Genomic DNA, 22,567 nt, shown 5'->3' on the forward strand with positions numbered 1-22,567 from the left:
AATATAATAAACAAGTTTCACTTTTTGAATGGAATTACTGAAATAAATCAACTTTTTCATGATATTCTAATTTTATGACCAGCACCAGTATATGATATCCGAATCATCAGCCAAGTGATGTGACCTCCATATCAGACTCAACCACAGAGAACAGAGGCTTCAGAGTCAGGGAGGAGGTGAGTTCACTCAAAATGATGAAACAAGTCAATTAGCTTGTGCTAGGTTTGGTTTTAGATTAGGATATTTAATGAATATTCATCTTTGTAAGGGACCGTCTGCAAATGACATTTTTAAACGTTCTAGTAATGTCAGACTAAGTAAGTGAGTTCTCATGAAGCAAATTTATGAGAAACTCTGTTTTGGAAGGTTTCTTAAAGAACAATAAATAAAATTACTTTATCGTTTTGATGGCTGTAGTTGCTCCACATTGGTGTGTCACTACATTAGATTTTTTTTAGGTCGAATTACATGGAACTAAGAGATTTGTTTTCTTTTTAGAAAAAAAAATCACTAAAACAGCTACATGTTTTTATTTCTCATTCTGATTGCTAACTGCATGAGCTGTCTCACACCACACTGTGGGTATTCTGTAACATCACTCAGTATACCTACTTATATAGACTTTTCCCTATGTAGGTGATCTTGATAAGTAAAATAAAATATAGATTCATTTTATGTACACAATCACAAACAAGCTGCTGCACATGGAAAGCTACAGACTTACAGTCTAACATTTCAAAATCTGTTTCAGTGGTCATTCTAACTTAGTCACTTGTACTATTAAAGTTTGTTATATTTCTTTTATTACAGAAAAGTTATGTAATTCATTTTAGGTTGAGACCAAGCTCTTTTGAGTAACTGTTCTCTAAATATTTGATTGTATTGGGTGAATTGCTATAAACTGGTTTTGAAACTAAATTTAATTTTTGTGTTTTCAGAATTGAACTTTTGATGGCATGTGGAAACAAACTGGTTTCACCAAAGTTGCATGAGGGCCAGAAACTAAATGGCTTCATGATTCACAAGATATTTACATCAAAGGCAGTGTACAGTAGACCACTTCGCTCTCGTGGAAGACGAACGCACTCTTCCCTCCTCCTCCCCTATCTTCCCTGCTTGGCTTCTCCTGGATTGTATTGTCTCGTCTACTCTACTCTACAGAGTTTTTTCTTAGCACAGCTCCTCAAAGAACAAATTATGGAATTGGTTAAATAGTCTCTGAATGCTATTGACACCATCTTCTCATCGAGAAGTTCGGGTTCGGGGGAACCCACATGCCCCGACGGAACACAGATGGCAGGATACGCGATGTACTCGTGGGGGAAGTGGAGGGTCGTGTGCCTGGCACCTCTTTCGTTGGAGGACGTAGAGGATGTTTATCTATTCGGAATTTTGATTGTGGAGTTTTTGCTGATTGGATTAGGCTTTACCATGCTGTATCGGGAAATTAAAAGAGTTGGGTCAGTTGTCAAAGGTCCCCAGAAACTGCCCAACTTGATTGAGATGGTGGGCAGAGCCGTTGGAACTCAGACTGTGAATATTAGTCACAATATGGATTCAATCTTGGAGAAACTAACGGTTTTGCGAAATGAGATGAACCAGAGACGCATTCATTCTGAGAGTTTGTGTTAAATTTTTCTTAGTGCTCAGACAAAACAACAGTCATTTCTGCTCTTGGCTCCCCTGTTATCAGCAACGGCCTCGCTGATAAGTAAATTCCCCCAGAGGACCTGCTGCGATGTACCTACCCCCCTTCACTGACTGTTTTTTCATTCTGGGCAGTAAGACAGCCATGTTATCGCGGACTTTGTACAGACTTTTCTTGCTACAGGAATGGAGGATTGACAGAACTTTTACCGAACCCCAACCCAACGTCTCCACTCTCTTAGCTTAATCCCACCAATACGGCAGGACGGGTCTGCAGTGCGCGCCGGCATACTGGCTGCGAATCGCTGGGGCCGCTTGTCGTAGTTGGTTACTTTTCCTATCCCTACATCCTTAACCCGTGGCTCGTTGTGTGACTATGTTATGTTCTTATGTTTAAATGTGCTTGTGTGCTGTAAGGAGCTTTTTTTCGTGTTACCATAGTGTGCTCCTTAGGGAGCACAATGTGGTTGCTGGTTTTTTTTTATCTCCTACTCTCCCAATGTGTTACCATTTCTTGTTTAATGATGTGAATTTCCCCATTGTGGGACTAATAAATGATTATCTTATCTTATCTCTTATCTTATTACACATTTACGGTAAGTTATTAAAAAATTATGTAAGCAGATGTTTATATTGCAATTTGTAGCATATAGATTTCATGGTTTGGCAATAGGCTAACTCCCAACATTTTCTAAATGCATTGTGTGTGTGTTTGTTTTGTTTGTTTTTAGTTTGACACCACGTATTTAGAGGACAGTGGTGTGGAGGTTGACACAGCATCCAGTGACCACAGAAGTACCACTGGCAGTCACACCAGTCATTGTATGACTACAAGGGCTAAGGATACCTTAATCCACCTGAGTGACAGATTATTTGCTGTTGAGACTGTTCTGAAATATTTGGTTTCTGCATGCAACAATAAATTAGAAACATATGTTTGCTTGGGACAAGATCTTTGTTAACCAGTCTAACAGTGATTTCCTGACCTGTCCATAACTTAATAATAAATATCTAAATATTATATGGGGTGTCCTCATTTTTTTACATTATTGCATTGTTTCATTTATCAGAAATACTTTATGAAGTTTAATTACTATCACAAATAACTCTAATAACCATAACTAATTGGGAATTTGAACATTGTAAATTATTTGGCCAGTTGCACGCCCGTGACGGAAGGCATGTCCATTTGGGTCAAGCACTTGCAGCGCATGCCAGCGCTGTTTTCTGATGTTGCAAGACTGTAGTCCTCCTAGCACGTACCTTTCATCTGCATTTGGGGTGGTTTGAAGAATCTTATTAACAATGTCAGCCAAAGCCGCATCAGACATTGCTGTATACTCTCTCACACACACACATCAGTTAACCAATTTGAAGTTGCTGTCTGTGCCTGTATAATTTCCTCCTGATGATTCCAAAGCATACAGCTTTTCTTTAGCAATGAATTTCAAGAGACAAACCGAAGGTAATTTGTTTATGTAGTATATTGTACTGATGGCAACCAGGATGACCAGTTCTGATTGTTGGAGGTACTCTTGGAGTAAATATATCCCTATGTCTAATTTCTACTGATCTTGAGTTTTCATATGAATTTTTTAGGGAACAAAAACATGCATAAAGTGCCTCCAGTGCACCCAAACTTCATTCACTGTCACCTCCTTCTAACTGCTGGCTAATTAAAAGAAAGTAAAAAATTGTCAGTGTTTATCCATTAAGCTCACAAAATAATATTTCCAGAATCATGCTGGTATGTCCCATGCTGTCAGTTTTCCTTTCAATGTTCTAAATGCATCTCATTGTGATAGACAAAAATAGTAAAACATGTCCTCCTCATTACCATTTATTTCCACAAACCAAAGTGACTGTAAAAAAAAGGTAGAAAGTAGAAATAAAATGGCTAGCTCAACAAAGCTCAACAAAAGTGTAAAGTCATTGTTAAAAGGTCTGCTGCCAGATTTAAATGTTTTTTGTAGACCAATTTATGTGCAGGCTCTGTTCTTACAGCTGTAAGCCAATCAGGTAATCTGACTTCCTGTCCTCCTTTAAACACCTTGATGGTGTGCGAGAGAGTATGATGGTGTGTGTGTGTGTGTGAGAGAGTATGATAGTGTGTGTGAGAGAGTATGACGTGTGTGTGAGAGAATATGATGGTGTGTGTGTGAGAGAGTATGACGGTGTGTGTGAGAGAGTATGATGGTGTGTGTGTGAGAGAGTATGATAGTGTGTGTGAGAGAGTATGATGGTGTGTGTGAGAGAGTATGATGGTGTGTGTGTGAGAGAGTATGACGGTGTGTGTGAGAGAGTATGATGGTGTGTGTGTGTGTGTGAGAGAGTATGATGGTGTGAGTGTGTGAGAGAGTATGATGGTGTGTGAGAGAGTATGATGGTGTGCGTGAGAGAGTATGACGGTGTGTGTGAGAGAGTATGATGGTGTGTGTGAGAGAGTATGACGGTGTGTGTGAGAGAGTATGATGGTGTGTGTGAGAGAGTATGATACAAACTAAAAAACTAAACTAAAAACTAAAAACTAAAAAGTAGGAATACAAACTGAAAATTATGAAAGAAAACACAGAAACCCTGTTTAAAGACTGTGAGATAATTAATGGAGAGAACATCTCATATCTAACATTCTACACTGAGGACAAGAAAACCTGGCATCCAACGATCTGCTCCTACTTTAAAAACATCACCAAAAATGGCTTTAGTAAAGGACAGCAGATTCATATCTACGAAAACGGTGAAGAACTTTTAATTGTTAACATCTACCATACTGGATCTGTGGTAATAAAAGGCAGTGAGGGGGATCTGAAGAAGTTTGAAGAGGTTTTTCCAACTCTCAAAACTCTGTGCCATATGGACACCCCGGCACCGCCCCCCTCCGCCAAAATACAAAACAATAGGACCAGTATAAAACCAGGTGTGAAGATCCCATCCACATCTAACAGTGGGAATCACACCACAGACAGAGGAACAGAGCTAGGTGTGAAGTCCTGTACGACTCCACCACCAAGCCCACACCTCCAAACCACCGTCACCCAGATCAAAGACTCTGTGGCTTTGTTAGAAGTGGAGATAACAGAGTTAAAACAGTTTCTCACCCACACAATCAAAAATAACACATCAGAACCTCTCAGAGAACAAATTAGACAACTGGAAAGGACATTACAGGAACTGAGAAGGGACACCCAAAATTTAATAAAGGAGAGAGAAACACTACAGGCTGAACTGGTACACTACAGAGAGAACATGGAGAAAGAACATTCAATCCTCAAAACAGAACTAACAAAACTCATACAGGAGATGCACAAACGTGACAAGATCATTGACACGTTAATAACAAAGATCCAAACATCTCCAGCACCTTTGGACATTACTTCTGGAAACCATGTGCACACAACAACATGTGCCACCCAGCTCACCCCTGGACCACCATCACCCACCTCCTCAGAACAACCCACCCCTGGGCCCTCAGAACAACCCACACCGGACGGCACCCCACAGGAAACACCCTGCACCACACAGCTGGATGATCAACCACAGCAAAATGACCAACCAGCTGTGTCCCACACAGACACTGAGATCGCCGTTCTCATAGACTCCAATGGCAAATTTTTAAACCTGGAGAAACTATTTCCAGGACAAAAAACATCCAAAATCTGGTGTCCAAGGACAAGTGATATTCACAAACTTCTCCAAGATAATACCCTGGGTGAGCCCAGGTGTATAATCATCCATACGGGCACAAACGACCTGAGGGCGGAACAAGAGAGAGTCGGAGCGATGGTGTGCAGAGCTGCAAAGAGGACCGCTGAGACTTTCCCAAATGCTAAAATTATAATATCTACTCTCCTACCACGACGAGACTTTCACCCCGACACCATACAGAGAGTAAACACGGACATTACCAGAGGATGTGCCCACATCCCAAATATATACATCGCCCACCACACCAACATCTCGCTCCATCACCTGTACGACCACGTACACCTGAATAAATACAGCATCAGAGAATTCGCAAGAACTCTGAAAAATGCAGCACTGGGAATAAACGGATCCACACACACACCAGGACAGCGACCACATCAGAGCAACAGCACACCCATCAGGAGACCACCGACACACCCACTTTCAACTGGACCTACACAGCACTCCAGACCAGGACCAAGCAGAACAGCACCCCAATGCCCTTCAGTGCTGCTAACCCCACCGAACCACCCATCCAGACCAAGACCAGGCAGAACAGCATCTCAACGCCCTCCAATCCTGCCAACCCCACCGAACCACCCAACCAGACCAGGACCAAGTAAACCAGCATTCAGACGCCATCCAGTTCCGACAACACCAACGAACCACCAACAACAGAGAACTTCAGCAGAAACCCCACGACGCCTCACCCACACCTCAGAAACTCAGCGCAGCTACGCTGAGGCTCTCAGAGGACCAGCACAACACAATGACATGGGTGAGATCAGACAATTATTACAGTACATCTGCAATAGACTAAACTAAAGTAAAACACTGGACAGAATAAAAACTATTTTGAAAATAATAATAATAATAAATAAATAAATAAACAAAAACAAACAAACAAAAAAACTGAACAAAATGTATGCACATATATGTACAATTGCCTAAATGTGTACAGTGTATCACAAAAGTGAGTACACCCCTCACATTTCTGCAGATATTTAAGTATATCTTTTCATGGGACAACACTGACAAAATGACACTTTGACACAATGAAAAGTAGTCTGTGTGCAGCTTATATAACAGTGTAAATTTATTCTTCCCTCAAAATAACTCAATATACAGCCATTAATGTCTAAACCACCGGCAACAAAAGTGAGTACACCCCTAAGAGACTACACCCCTAAATGTCCAAATTGAGCACTGCTTGTCATTTTCCCTCCAAAATGTCATGTGATTTGTTAGTGTTACTAGGTCTCAGGTGTGCATAGGGAGCAGGTGTGTTCAGTTTAGTAGTACAGCTCTCACACTCTCTCATACTGGTCACTGAAAGTTCCAACATGGCACCTCATGGCAAAGAACTCTCTGAGGATCTTAAAAGACGAATTGTTGCGCTACATGAAGATGGCCAAGGCTACAAGAAGATTGCCAACACCCTGAAACTGAGCTGCAGCACAGTGGCCAAGATCATCCAGCGTTTTAAAAGAGCAGGGTCCACTCAGAACAGACCTCGCGTTGGTCGTCCAAAGAAGCTGAGTGCACGTGCTCAGCGTCACATCCAACTGCTGTCTTTGAAAGATAGGCGCAGGAGTGCTGTCAGCATTGCTGCAGAGATTGAAAAGGTGGGGGGTCAGCCTGTCAGTGCTCAGACCATACGCCGCACACTACATCAAATTGGTCTGCATGGCTGTCACCCCAGAAGGAAGCCTCTTCTGAAGTCTCTACACAAGAAAGCCTGCAAACAGTTTGCTGAAGACATGTCAACAAAAGACATGGATTACTGGAACCATGTCCTATGGTCTGATGAGACCAAGATTAATTTGTTTGGTTCAGATGGTCTCAAGCATGTGTGGTGGCAATCAGGTGAGGAGTACAAAGATAAGTGTGTCATGCCTACAGTCAAGCATGGTGGTGGGAATGCCATGGTCTGGGGCTGCATGAGTGCAGCAGGTGTTGGGGAGTTACATTTCATTGAGGGACACATGAACTCCAATATGTACTGTGAAATACTGAAGCAGAGCATGATCCCCTCCCTCCGGAAACTGGGTCGCAGGGCAGTGTTCCAGCATGATAATGACCCCAAACACACCTCTAAGACTGGCCAAGCATGTCTCCAGACCTAAACCCAATAGAACATCTTTGGGGCATCCTCAAGCGGAAGGTGGAGGAGCGCAAAGTCTCGAATATCCGCCAGCTCCGTGATGTCGTCATGGAGGAGTGGAAAAGCATTCCAGTGGCAACCTGTGAAGCTCTGGTAAACTCCATGCCCAGGAGAGTTAAGGCAGTTCTGGGAAATAATGGTGGCCACACAAAATATTGACACTTCAGGAACTTTCACTAAGGGGTGTACTCACTTTTGTTGCCGGTGGTTTAGACATTAATGGCTGTATATTGAGTTATTTTGAGGGAAGAATAAATTTACACTGTTATATAAGCTGCACACAGACTACTTTTCATTGTGTCAAAGTGTCATTTTGTCAGTGTTGTCCCATGAAAAGATATACTTAAATATCTGCAGAAATGTGAGGGGTGTACTCACTTTTGTGATACACTGTATATGTGTATGTACAATATGTATGTATGTATATATATATGTATATGTGTATGTATATGTATGTATATGCTGTATGTATATATATGTATGTATATATATATATATATGTATATATATATATGTATATATGTATATATATATATATGTATATATAGATATGGATATGGATATAGATATATATATACATAGAGAGATAAAAATACGTATATATAAATATACAAAAATACACAAATGCACAAAAATATCTGATATATATTTGCAAAGTTTATCTCATTTTAAACACTATACACTGCAATCTGCACAATGTCACTTACCGTTAGTAATTGGAACATCCAAGGCCTGAGCTCCTCAGCCTTCGGATTAAAAAGCGTACACACTGACACATTAAAAACCTTGACATCATCATCCTACAGGAAACATGGTGCAAGGCCGACACGGTCACTCACTGTCCCCGTGACTACAGAGAAATCATTTTACCCTCCCAAAAACTTAGCACAGTGCGCCAAGGCAGAGATTCAGGAGGTCTCATAATCTGGTACAAATCACACCTACACACGCCAATAAACACCATGAAAATTGGAAAATACCACATTTGGCTGAAAATAAACAAAACTATACTATCATCACAGAAGGATCTGTTTCTCTGTGCCATTTATATTCCTCCGTCAGAGTCTCCATACTACTCTGAAGACATGTTCTCAGAGCTGGAGAGAGAGGCCTGCCATTTCCAAGCCCAGGGAAACGTGCTCGTCTGTGGAGACCTGAACGCCAGAACAGGAACTCAACCTGATATTATAAATGATCAGGGAAACAGGGATTCATCAATAACAACCAAATTCTTAATACTAATTCCACCCTAAACCACAGAAACAATTATGATCACGTTATTAACAAAAATGGTAAAGCCCTCCTGCAGCTCTGTCGAACTTTAGGTCTGTACATCGTCAACGGTAGAACTGGAGGACTCATTAGGAAGGTTCACGTTCTGCTCACCTCTTGGTAATAGTACAGTAGATTATGCAATAACAGATTTAGACCCTTTCTCTCTCAGTGCATTTACTGTTAAACCTCTAACCCCTCTGTCTGATCACAGCCAAATTACTGTGTTCATCAAAAAGACAGAAACTAACCCCACCACACACACACGGCCCAGTAAGCTGTACAGCATCCCCAGATCCTACAGAGAACAGCGCAGAAGAGTTCCAGAAAGCAATTAGCAGCACAGAAATCCAAACTAGCTTAGACAACTTTCTGGACACTGCGTACATTCACAGTAAAGAAGGAGTAAATCAGGCAGTTAAAAATATTAATCAGATCTTTAAAAATACAGCAAATAAAGCTCAATTAAAAATTAAATCTAAATCAAAACCTAAATCTACAAAAGATGACAGCTGGTTCGACAAAGACTGTCAAATGTTAAGAACAGAACTCCGTAAAATATCAAACCAAAAACACAGAGACCCAAACAACAGTAACACACGACTTCTTTACTGTGAAACCCTCAAACAATATAAACGTACACTCAGAACCAAAAAAGCTCAGTACACCCAAAAACAACTAACAATTATTGAACAATTAATCAACACACATCAATTCTGGGACAATTGGAACAAATTAAAACATAGAGAACAGGAAGAATTGGCCATTCAGGATGGGGATATCTGGACAACCCATTTCCAATCACTCTTTAAAAATGTAGAATTAGATTCAAATCCTGAACAAATTCAAATTATTAGTAAGTTAGAGGAACTGGAACAGGCTGTTAAAAACCACCAGAATCCTCTAGACCCTCTCATTACTGAGCAAGAACTTAAAGACAACATTAAAAAACTAAAAACAAAGAAATCATCAGGACCTGACGGGATCCTGAATGAAATGATCAAACACAGCAGCTCCAAATTTCACCTGGTAATGTTAAAAGTCTTTAACCTGGTTCTGAGTGTCGGTTCCTTCCCTGAAATCTGGAATCAAGGTCTCATAACACCCATCTACAAAAGTGGAGATAAATTCGACCCTAATAATTACCGGGGCATCTGTGTGAGCAGTAACCTGGGGAAGTTATTCTGTAGTATAATTAACTCACGATTATTACACTTCCTTACCCAACACAACGTCCTGAGTAAAAGTCAGATTGGTTTTCTACCAAATTACCGCACTACCGATCATATTTACACCCTACACACCCTGATCGAAAAATATGTAGTTCAAAATAACTCTAAAATATTTGCATGTTTTATTGATTTTAAAAAAGCTTTTGATTCCATTTGGCATGAAGGATTGTTTTATAAAATGTTAGAGAGTGGTGTAGGGGGTAAAACATACGATCTTATTACATCCATGTACACAGAAAAACAGTGTGGAATAAGAATCGGCAGTAAGAGAACACATCTCATCTCTCAGGAGCGTGGAGTGAGACAGGGCTGCTGTTTAAGTCCAACTCTATTTAACATCTATATTAATGAATTGGCCTCCATGTTAGAGCACTCAGCCACGCCCGGTCTCACTCTACACGACTCAGAGATTAAACTCCTGCTGTATGCAGATGATCTGGTCCTGTTGTCCCCCAGCGCTCAGGGTCTCCAGCACAAACTGGACCTGCTGCAGCAGTACTGTCAGACCTGGGCCCTGACCGTCAACCTCAAAAAGACCAAAATTATGACCTTCCAGAAAAGAGCCAGATCTCAGGGAACCAAACACACATATAAAATAGGACACCATGAAATTGAGCACACTAAAGATTATACTTACCTCGGACTAAACATCAGTTCCACAGGAAACTTTAACCCGGCAGTAAATGAACTGAGAGAAAAAGCTCGCAGGGCCTTCTACGCCATAAAACGTCAAACATTCGTGGAAATTCCGATTCGAATCTGGCTTAAAATTTTTGAATCAATAATTGAACCGATTGCTCTATATGGCAGTGAAGTTTGGGGTTCGCTTACACACCATCAATTCTGTAATTGGGACAAACATCCATTAGAGACCCTGCACACACACTCTTATCCCAGATTAGTTGAGTTTACTAGAAAATTGCGTGGAAACCCGTTGCCTTAAATTACTTAAGTTTTTACACAAGCAGAAACTAATAAAGTCAAGTCGTATTAACATAGACTCTTAAATGGATCCATTAGACAAATCAAGTTTACATTAGTAGTCTTTACTTAAAATCATAAGTTCACCTAAATGATCTCTTTTCTTAAGTTTAAATTGTAGAAAATAAATATTTTAAGTATACAAAAATCATATAACAAATAATAACATTATTAATTACTACTTAAAATGTTTAATACTTTAATGTTTTCTTGTAATTCATTTTTTAGATTACTTTGCATTAAATTGTTTCAACAAATTTTTAAAGAAATTAAACAATACTTTTCAGTGTTCCAATGTATTTTATTGACAAAATGTTGCAGTTCTCATGTGTTGCCGAGTCAATAACAAATTTGTCAACCAAGTAAAAGTAAAAACAGGCATTAAAACTGCTTGGTAATTTGTTTTGTTTGTTTTCAGAACCCGTATGCACAGCATTTAACAAGATAAACACTTTAAACCATACATTAAAACTTGATACAAGCTGTTAAAACATCAACTTGACTGATGAACTGTGTTAAGTTTATCTAGTCACCTGAACACTAATATGCAGTCCTGAGAAAAAATTTCTACATCCTGAATTGTAGAACACAAGTGGCTGGACATTCCCATCCCACAACAAACTTCAATCAGTTGTCACAATACAAAATCTAACAAAACTGTTTAACATTTCCTTTTTTATCACTTGTGACAAAAGGACATTTGTATTGTATTTTAACAAACATTTTAAAGGGTTGTTAGTGCTATTGGTGTCAAAGAACGGACAGTAACAATGAATAAAGAGACACAAGGCTGTAGTGGGGAAAAAGTCACTGAAAAAACAAGCAGCCATGCCTTCTCACATTAACCTTAGCCATTGCTATTAGCCATAGCAATTACTTACAGTGCAAGCTGGTTTTTCAGAGTTTGTAATCTGGGTTTTAGTTCATTGTGGCCCAGTGAAAGGAGAACCTGTTGGATGAACTGGAATGTGTTCCTCATTGATTTGGGATAGTTGAGATGCAGGGCGTAAGTAAGTCCAAACAGAATGCACATAGCTTTTGGCAGGTCTTGAATGTTGTCCATCACAACCTCTCCCTCAATAATGATCTTTAGAGAGGCTGGCCTGAGGTGGGGGGATGGGGAGAGCAAAGCAACGTCAAGGTGGCAGAATGAGTCATCAGAGTCCTAACAACATAAGAGCACAATAATCACATTCAATCAATTCTTTAAATAACAATCTATAAAAAAACTACATAAAACTATGCTCACATTGTTTGTCAAAAACAGAAACTATAAAACAATAGTGAAAAGTCAAGGTTACGCTGACATTTGATACTCTTTGATAAAGTAAGAGGTTACTTACAGAGCATTCTTTGTAGAAGTCTGCGGGACTGTCCCCAAGGACAATAGGAAGCCCTCTGAGCACCAGTGTCCGAATGTCAGTTGGCTCTTTGGTCTTTTGGAGAGTAAAATAACAATACAGTTACATATGTATGTAGAATGACAAGTTAATGACTGGTCAATAAGAAAACACAATTTTGATTGGATTGTGCAATTAGTATAGTTGCATTTTTAGTGACATGTCATCACATAAGCTGTGAAAAACAATACAATGCAAGTACATAATGGATATGGACCAACCTTAGTCTGCTGTGATAGCTGTGACAAAAGCTGCCCAATGTTCCCTCTCTTAGATTGAAATATCTCAATGAGACGAAGACTGTGCTGATCAATGCTTTCATAGAACTCTTGCTTGAGGTTCTTGCCCACAATCCTGTTGAACTCCATGTACACCTGAAAAATACAGATTTCAAAACTAATTAATACTGTGGCTGGGCCTGCAGCAATTTTGTTCCATCCCCTCTTAGCCTACTTGTTTCATCCCTAACCAACTACACCTGACCAATATCCCACCCACCATTCATTCTCACATGGGCCTTTAAGAATAACGAGAATGTATCGTAGTAGGATATTAGGTCAGATGTAGTTGGTTGGGCATGGAACAAGGATAATTGCAATATTATCCTTGGAATAAATATATAATTTATAAATTTGAATATATTTAAAAAAGATTAAAATGAGATGTCAAAAATTACATTAAAGTGACAGAATGGTCAGACATTAATAATCTCTCTTGAACATACCTGATCTTCCGTGAAAAGAGCAGGCCAGCATTCCAAAATCTTGCTTATGGCAGGTTCAGATTCCACTACCTCTTTTCTTCTCAATGCAAATGTCACATCCATCTTCTGTTTTATACATTGTCCATCTGGAGTTCTCTTCTGCATTTCATCAATCAATTGCTTGCGGGCACCCTCAAGGCCTGACTGATCAAATCCCTCAGGATAGTTGGGTAAGTAGTTAAGCTCGCCTTTCTTGGCCTTCTTGATATTCTTGTTAGCTGGTTCGCCTTCTGCTGAATGCCCTCCCCGTTTACCTGCATTTACCGCAACATCAAGGCAGCCTGATCTTCTACACTTTGTTCTGTAGTTAGCCATTTTGTATTTTAGGCTGTTTTTCCAACCATTATAGTGATTGGTGGAGCCTCGTTCCTGGAGACAGGGGTGCTTACTTATCAGTGCTGCTGCAACACTTTCAAACTGAGCATTATTTGGGTATGCTGTGTAGCTATACATACTCTCTGCCAAACTTTCAAGGATCACATGTTTTAGCTCTTTTGTTACTTTTAGGTGTGTTCCGTCCCTAAGATACAGTAGATCTGCCTGTCTTAGTCTATAGTTTACATCAACAGAAAAGGCTGGGATAGAAAATAGTTCTGGCCATGGTGTCTGTCGGTCCTGGGATGAGTGTGAGAGGACTTCTGTATCTGCTGTACTCTGTGTGTCACTCAAAATTTCATCAGGTGTTGAGACAGGTACCAGCTCAAGTAGAGGAATGACTTTTACCGTTGGTTTTTCTGGAAGATCTTCAATATCTGTGAGATTGCACAGCTCGTAATTGAATTCAGGATCTTTGTACTGGAGACTGCAGTTGTAATCAAGTCCCAGTGATTCTTTAAGCTTGCATATTAAATCCTCCATGGTAGCAGGCCTTGTGTTCAGGGTGACCTTTCTTATATCTGCCTCTGTGAGAATGACCCTCAAGGTCATCTTCTGGTGTGCAGTCATCTTGGGAATAAAAATAATAATTAGCTTATTAGAAGTACACAAATCCTCAATAACAGTTAGTTGCTGAGCCATTGTTAGATGGTTGGAAAAACATCACTGAGTGGTTGGTAGAGCCAGTGGTGGAAGAAGTATTTACATACATTTACTAAAAATACTAAAATATATTTACTAGAGTATATCTTTAGCCCCATACAGTCAGAATTAGTTTTACATGAGGAGGTGGGGTAATACCATTTTTACCAACATTTCTCATTTTAGTCGCATTCAAATTCGGCAATAAAAGACGATTTTACCAACATGTTAGTATAGATTCCAGTATCTTTTACTTTCTATAAAAGAAAATTTAGATATAATCTCAGGTTACACTAATCCCATGCAAACTGACATGTCAGTAAAAACAATCATCATCCAATTATATCCTTTGGAAAGGGCATATCTTAAACATGAAGGCTCAAAGAAGCTTTTAACACAGAATATAACGATTGAGCCCCGATTGACTGCTCAATCACACTTGCTTTTTAACACAGAATATAACGTCTAAGTGTTACTATTAAATTGTCTCCAAATCTGTATGCTGGAAGAGGGAAAACATCATTCAGTTCTTTTAGTTGTACCACACACAGAGAGGAGTTAGTGCTGTTACAGAGTTCAAAAGATCTGAAATGCTCATGGTACCATGCAGTCATCACCCGGCAGAGAAACAGAATCTCTGTGTTAATTGCCACAATCTGTTTGACCTGCTTAAAATTAGGGAGGCCTGAGCATGAACCAACAGATATTATCATGTCAGCACAATATCTGATGCCATCCACAAAGACTGATGATGCAACAAGAACTGATGAAAGCTGAGGAACTCTCTGGCAGAAAATTTGTTGGACATTCTCAGGGTAAGAAGTGATCGGCACTGTAGTAACCTTGTCCATTTCAACTGAGGGTTTGAAAAATGAACTTAAGTCTAAATGGTAAGCCATCATTTTCTGATGCTTAACAGCCAGTGTAAGAGCTACATTTCTGAAGTTGTGAGCGTTGCGAATGACCTGTTTAAAAAATTTGTGCTTTCCCTCAAAGCGCATTGTCCAGACATTTGAAAGTGGGCCGAATGCCTTAATCATCTCAGGATAATGCTCAATAAAGTGGTGTTTTGGACGTAGTCTGTATTCAGGAAACGTACTTCGCAACAATTCTCTGTGTTCTGACAGTTTGCAATCAAGGAAATGTATCGACTCGTCTGTGTGTTTTGTTGCTACAGCCAACTCAACAATGTCTTTAAGGAGCATCAGAACGTTCCATGCATTGTCTCCTTCAGGTATTTTATGGCCAATGAGAAGTGGGAGCAGTCTGATTAGAGCCCAGTTCTCATGGCCATTTCCACCTATGGTCCCTTTGGTGGAGAAGCCTTGGGAAATGAGCTGGGGCTGGTCAGTTTTGTCATCAAAAGCATATGCAAAGGTTTTGATAGCATGGTTCAGTGTTTCTAAAGTGAAATATTTCTTAAAAATCATGTCTGAAAGGCAGAGTGATAGCTCAACAGGAACAACACCTTCCAAAAGGTCATGCAAGATGTCGGGAGGGTAGCCACGAACAACATGAAAGTGCTCCAAATTTTCAGTCAACACACACCCTCTTTTCACACCATACTGTTTAGCCACAGTAGGATCTTGCTGTACCTTCTGCACCTGTCTGTTGTGAGAGTCTTTATTTCGGGGTTCAAAGGTGCCTGAACATACCTCTTTGTCTTGGATCTCTCTTCTTGCCGCCATGCAGAACCTGCAAAACTTGTCCACTGCAAAGCTCTCAAAGAATCCTGCAAGTGAATGAGCAGCCAAGTTATCAGCAGCCACATATAACACTGTGCCTCTGATTGATGCTTCTAACTTCTCAACATATAGACCGTGTTGTTCCAAATAAACAAGATCTTGGATGAGAGGATGGAGAATTTTAGCATAGCCAAATTCTTTTACATCAGAGGCTTTGCATAAAAGAGCAAGCTGAATGGAGTGGAGTGTGGACCTATATTTTGATGGTACATTGGCTAATCACCCAATACACTGCACACATTTTGTGTTTTTTTTTAGATGTTCCTAAAGGATTGGACACTTCAAATTCATCTGTGTAAAGCCCAACAGCAATTTTGAACTCCTCCCCTTTAAGGAGGTCATTTTCTTTACAGTATGAACCATCTCTGTATGTACTGTACTCATGTGGCACATGTTTTTGTACTGGAAGAGCTTTGTCTAAAATATCTGCCCTGTTCAACAATTTCTGTAGCATTGCATTTAGAGGAACATATACAGCAGCAGATTTTTTCCCTCTATCAATAACATACTCCACTGGCATAACCACTGTGAAGTTTTTGTTCACATATGCTGCTCTCCTTTTAGTGGTTGATAAGGAGCCATCCTTGCCACAAAATCTCATTATGACATTGCTCTCTGAGGCAACCCTGACTATCTGTCTCACAGTTGAATCATCTACATCTGTGTGTTGTTTCAGAATGTCAGTGACTGAATTATGTAGCAGTGGCTGGGACAGTTTACATATCTGCAAAAGCTGTTGTACAATTTCTTGTACAGAACTTTCTGGAATATGAAGGGTGGTCTGCATCTTTAAAAAAAGAGCTGCTAGGTTATGCTCAAGCTGTTTCTCTAAATCAGGAAGCTCTTCACTGCTGGAATCCTCACTGTCCTGTAAATCAAGGACATCATTTGTAGGCACCTGTACTTCTTGGACTGTTTCATTAGTTATATTAGCAGAGACTACTTCTGGCTTGAACATTGTCCAATTGCCTGTTCTGTGCTCTTTACTGATGTGGGCATTAAATGTGGAGTACACACTGGTATGGAAGTTACATCCTTTATAAGGACACGGGACTCTGTGATTAACTTTTAAATGTGTACTGCGCAGGTGTGTAAAAAAAACTGCTTTTGTACATGGTGCAGAAAAATCACATAACTGACACTGAATTACCTGGTCAGATTTACACAGCTGTGCATGTTGGGTTTTCTGATGAATCTTAGATAAGTGGACCTTAAGTGCATTAATGGAGTTAAATGTGCACAAACATTCTTGGTGTAAGCAAGGAAATGGCACCGTTCTATTGTAACCCCCATGTTTTAACCTGTAATGTTTTAATAGGTAACCCCTTTTTTCACATATAAACTCACAATACTTACACTTCCACTGCATCTTCAAAAGATCCTGTTAAAAAAAAAAAAAAAGTTTTAGCTCAACAGCTGCACTTCTGTTCTGTAAACTCTACTGCAAAACATTTATCAGCCTCGGCTGTAATAACTGTATTACTGCTACACAACGACTCAACGAGAGGCGTGGTGGCGAAAAACGCGGCATGGGGGAATGTGCTAACGCTATAAACTGTGAACCGATAAAAAAAGAGTTGGCTACCTTTAGCACGCTAAATGAAGCACCGCGGCTGAAGTAAGACCTCTGTGACTGATGTTTTGTTTATATTAAAGACGTTCAAACGAAGAAAGTTGACAACGTTTCATGATGACTATAGATTCTTTATAATCTCACGTTGATCAACTTCTCCTCATCCATCACACGCACTCGAGATGCTTGTGAGAAAGACCTGACGTTGTTCCGAGCTGAGTCAACCTCAGTGAAAAGTTTCTTTTTATCAGAAATGTCGAATTTAAAATATAGTTCCTTTACATACTCACCATTTGAAGTAACACTGATTTCAAAACCCACAGCTTCGGAGTGCAGCGGCCATAAACCAGGGCTCTTCACACAACGTTCTGCTGCCGTTTCAAACAGGCCCCTCCCCTCCCTCTCAAAAACGTACCATATTGAGTTATCTTTGCTTAACGTGATAATTACACTGCATATTTCAGCTTAATATTGCTAACAACTAGTTTGATTTAGTAATGGCAATATTTTTTTACAAAACATGAAAGAATAATTAATGACTGCTCAAGAAATTTATTAAAACCAAATCCGGGTTTAGAGTGTAACCAACTGAGCTAACCAGCCAGTTCAGCTGTACTTTCTTTAGATCCTTGTACATAATTCTACACTAACCCCATTCAAGCAGCTGAAACGGACTTTAATAATACACATCTAAGAGGTTTTGTGGGTTCTTATATGTGTGAACTATCTAAACTATATATTTCTTAAAGTTCTTGACTGAGCTTAATGCCACCAACCAGTGACTGGAGCAGATACGACTCAGGTCCTGCACACAGTAAGTACAGTCCCTGACAGAAGTTCTGTCGCTTATCCATGTTGTGGAAACAAAAGTTATAACCTGACTTTAAATTCATCCATTGGTTTTAGAAATGACTCATATGAAAGCTGAAACCCTGCCAAATGAGGTTTAATTTACGAAAATAAATTTGCTTCACTGCAGAAATATTGATCATTTAATGAACACAGAAAGGTCAGATTTTGGCAAGACAAAAGTTTTGTCGCCTTGTCATATAATGCACCCAATCCTAGTTTACAGCCTCACCTGTGCTCACTAATTGATCGGTTAATTAGTGGGTGTGTATAAAAAGAACCCCAGCACCCCAGACCTTCAGTTGAACTGCAACTTCACCTCTGACAACATGCCAAAAATCCACCCTGCGACCAAAGCCTTGATTATCAAGAGGCTGAAGACCAGATCCACTGCAGAGGTGGCTGGCACCTTTAATGTGTCTCAGCGTCAAGTACAAAGAATTAAAAAAAAGATTTGAAGAGACTGGAGATGTTTTTGACAAGCCCAGGTCCGGCAGACCCCGCAAGACAACTGCTAATGAGGAACGTTTGTTGGTTAGAAAATCCAAAGCCAGCCCCTCTTCCACTGCAGCAGAACTCCACCAGGCCTGGTCACCTCAAGTCCCTGTGTCAACTAGAACAGTTTGTAGGATTCTGTCTCGAAATGGCCTCCATGGTCGAATCAGTGCCCAGAAGCCAGCACTAAACAAAAGGCAATTAAAAAACCGTGTGGCATTTGCCAAGGCCCACAGCCTGCTAAACGGATGGACGCTAGAAAAGTGGCAGAAGGTGGATTTCTCAGATGAATCTTCAGTTGAATTACACCACAGCCGTCGCAAATACGGCAGGAGACCTACTGGAGCCCGTATGGATCCAAGATTCACCCAGAAAACTGTTAAGTTTGGTGGTGGAAAGATCATGGTCTGGGGTTACATTCAGTATGGGGGTGTGCGAAACATTTGCAAGGTGGAAGGCAATATCAATAGCCTAAAATATCAAGAAGTATTAGCTACCTCTTACATTCCCAATCATAAAAGGGGTCAAATTTTGCAGCAGGATGGTGCTCCATCTCATACATCCATCTCTACATCAAAGTTCCTCAATGCGAAGAAGATCAAGGTGCTCCAGGACTGGCCAGCCCAGTCACCAGACATGAACATCATTGAGCATGTTTGGGGTAGGATGAAAGAGGAAGCTTGGAAGACAAAACCAAAGAATCTTGATGAACTCTGGGAGGCATGTAAGACTCATTGTCGAACCGCATGGATGCAGTCCTTAAAGCTCATGGAAGTCACACAAAATATTAAATATGGCTCTAATAGCACCACAACTTCATTCACCAATGTTATGAAACATATCTTTGTATTTGAAGTAAATTATTTGTTTGATTTTCACATTACTTTCTGTGGGCGACAAAACGTTTGTCTTGCCAAAATCTGAGGTTTCTGTGTTCATTAAATGATCAATATTTCTGCAGGTTTTTTTTTACCTGGCCTCTTCCTGCCCACCACCGACTGATGGTTTGCGCCTCATGGGCCAAACCAACTGAAACATGTGGGAGGGGGGAATTCCCTCAGATGGTAGAACCTATCTAATCTACTGCGATGTAGGGGCTGCGTTGTCAGATGAATGGAGAATGAATGCAAGAAGAAGATTAGATAAGATTCCCCCCAAAAGTGTTTTGATATCTGACGGGCATTTATTTGAGTTCTTGTGAGAATTCTGCCCCGATCTGATTCCCGCCCTGCCCCCTCCCCCTCCCCCTCCCCCTCCCTCTCCCTCTCTCCTCCTCCTCCTCCTCCGGTTACACTCATGCAGTGCTAAGTTCCAGGCCAAACCGCTGCAACACACTTACTACAGACAGGTACTGACAGTGTTTCATACAAAGAGCATCCATGCATAACACATAGCCTACATGTTCTGTACTCATGAGTCATGAAATACGTGATTTCAAAGCCTTGTCCAGCTGTTTAACATTCGTTTAACATTCGCTATTCCTATCTATATAAAACACCTAACACCTACTTATTTTAAGAATTCTCACACAGATTAAAGTAGGCTACTTACTACAAAAACTATTTTATAATAATTTTAGGGTTAAATGTATTTATTTAAAGAAAAATTTAAATGAAACCGCTGATCAAGCGCCAAGTCCAGCTAACGCGTTAGAGAGCGTCATCAAACTAACAGAAAAACGTAGGAAACATTTACTCTGCACTTATTACAGAGAAATAAATCCATTCAAGTCTTTTAATATATTGATGGAATCATGTCAAACTATTTTTATAAACACATATTAATATTCATCACAACCTACAAACCTTGATTTATAGATAATGCTTTTATTTTAATTTTATTTTAATTTATAGTTAAAATCAGTAAATCCATAATATTTTTATATTAGAGACAAATAAATCTATTAAACTCTAAGATTATTTATTATAATAATGTCAAACTATTTTTAATATACACTTATTAATGTCCCTCACAACCTACAAACTTTGTTTTATAAATACTGCTTTTATTTCAAGTCAAGTAGCTTTCACAGTAAAGTTTTGAAAATAGATACAAACAAGTTATTTTCATGCAAGCATTTATACTTCAACAGTTGAGGTTTACAAATGAAGAATAATTAACATTACAAACTAATATATGTAGAAGGCTAAATAAAACGCTCTATGATATAGAACAGCATACAAACAATGATGAATAAATAGGAAAATGTTTTTTAGCTGTTTATTTGATTTTATTGGCATAATAATAGGCCCATTGTTAACATTAAGTACCCAAAGTGGGTTTCTGATTTGAAATCAAAGGTAGGTCTTAAGTTGAGCTACATGACAGACTGATGAGGTAAATTGATACTAGTAATGGTATATTATTAGTGTAATGCTTCAACTCTGTCAGAAAACAGTAAAATGATGTATACCCTTTATGGAGATTCAGTAAGTCACTGTTGATTATTATGCACAACATTGATTTATCTCATTTACAAATTTTGCAGCATAATGCCAAGAAAAGAAAAGTTACAAAAGCAGAAAGAAAAGGAACTACAACAAGCAGCTCAGGGTAGCAGCTCTCTTTTATCCTGGATTAGGCCATCTACCAGTAAAGCAAATGAGGGAGATGTATCAGTATGAGATGTTTGGTTATTAAAACGCGTGCACAATATGGCCTTGTTTTTGCCTGTTTTTCATTTATTTATGCAATTTGATAATTTGAGTTATTTGATTAGATGTGTATTGATTGTGTTAACAAAATAAATATGTAAGTTAAATATTCTACTGTTTTTTTTTATTTAACTAATAATTTTGGCGATGGGTGCCCTTTTTTTGGCTTGAGCACCTGCCCCCAAAAATGTCTGTGCACGTGCCTGACGTCTGCCATCTTACCAGCTTCAAGTGACCGTAGTTACAGACCGCATGCTCATTTCAAGCTCCACTCGCCAAAATTTTGGGTATTTATCGTCTTTATTTGCGCCACTTACTGATTAATCTATAGTCATGTATCCCGACTCCACACTGAAATGGCAGAGAGTAGTAAATCACAGAAGAGAACTAAGAAAGTTATTAATTTTTTACCTCAGAAATAATGTAAGTACCTCTTTAGCAACAGTATACTACATTACCATGATTAGACTAATACAATGAAAATAAATGACAAAATGATAGATCTGACACATTAATAATTACAGTAGAATAATTTTTCGAAAATCATCTGTGCACAACATTGTACACAGAATGAGTAGGGCTGTCAGAGGGCTCGTCAGGAGGATCATCACCCTACCAACTGGTGATGAACTTGAGTGTGTAGGAGCTGAGTTTGCCCACTTGGCCGGATCCGAATGTTTTAGAGTGGCAGTTGGTGCTACTGATGGGTGCCACATTCGAATAAAACCCCCATCTGCCAACACACAGTGCTACCTAAACAGGAAGCTGTTCCACTCAATACAGCTTCAAGCCATCTGTGACCACCAGGGGAAGTTCAGAGACATTTTTGTTGGTTACCCTGGGTCGGTTCATGATGCAAGGGTACTAAAGAACAGCCCTGTGTATAAAGAGTGCTTATACCCACCTGCAGGACAATACATTCTTGGGGATGGGGGTTATCCCTGCATTAATACACTCATCCGGCTCCTGACCCCCTATCGAGAGCTTGTGCAGAACCCTGTACAGGCTTGTTTTAACAGCAAACTGTCCAAGGCCAGGAATGTGGTGGAAAGGGCTTTTGGAATGATGAAGACAAGATGGCGTTCCATTTT

At 39.7% G+C, this 22,567-nt stretch overlaps 1 protein-coding gene across 1 annotated transcript; it reads right to left on the reverse strand.

Annotated features, from left to right (window-relative positions):
* Nucleotides 1-11,273: 11,273 nt before the first annotated feature.
* LOC134326657 (uncharacterized) lies at nt 11,274-17,894 on the reverse strand. The gene is made up of 6 exons (XM_063008840.1): nt 17,262-17,894; nt 15,816-15,892; nt 13,105-14,088; nt 12,602-12,754; nt 12,324-12,416; nt 11,274-12,145 (listed from the first exon to the last, which is right to left on the reverse strand). Exons 2-6 carry the CDS (start codon nt 15,846-15,848, stop codon nt 11,858-11,860), a joined length of 1,551 nt encoding a protein of 516 aa, XP_062864910.1. The 5' UTR covers nt 15,849-15,892; nt 17,262-17,894; the 3' UTR covers nt 11,274-11,857.
* Nucleotides 17,895-22,567: the final 4,673 nt, after the last annotated feature.

Source organism: Trichomycterus rosablanca, chromosome 14 (assembly GCF_030014385.1).
Source record: "Trichomycterus rosablanca isolate fTriRos1 chromosome 14, fTriRos1.hap1, whole genome shotgun sequence".
NCBI lineage: Eukaryota > Metazoa > Chordata > Actinopteri > Siluriformes > Trichomycteridae > Trichomycterus > Trichomycterus rosablanca.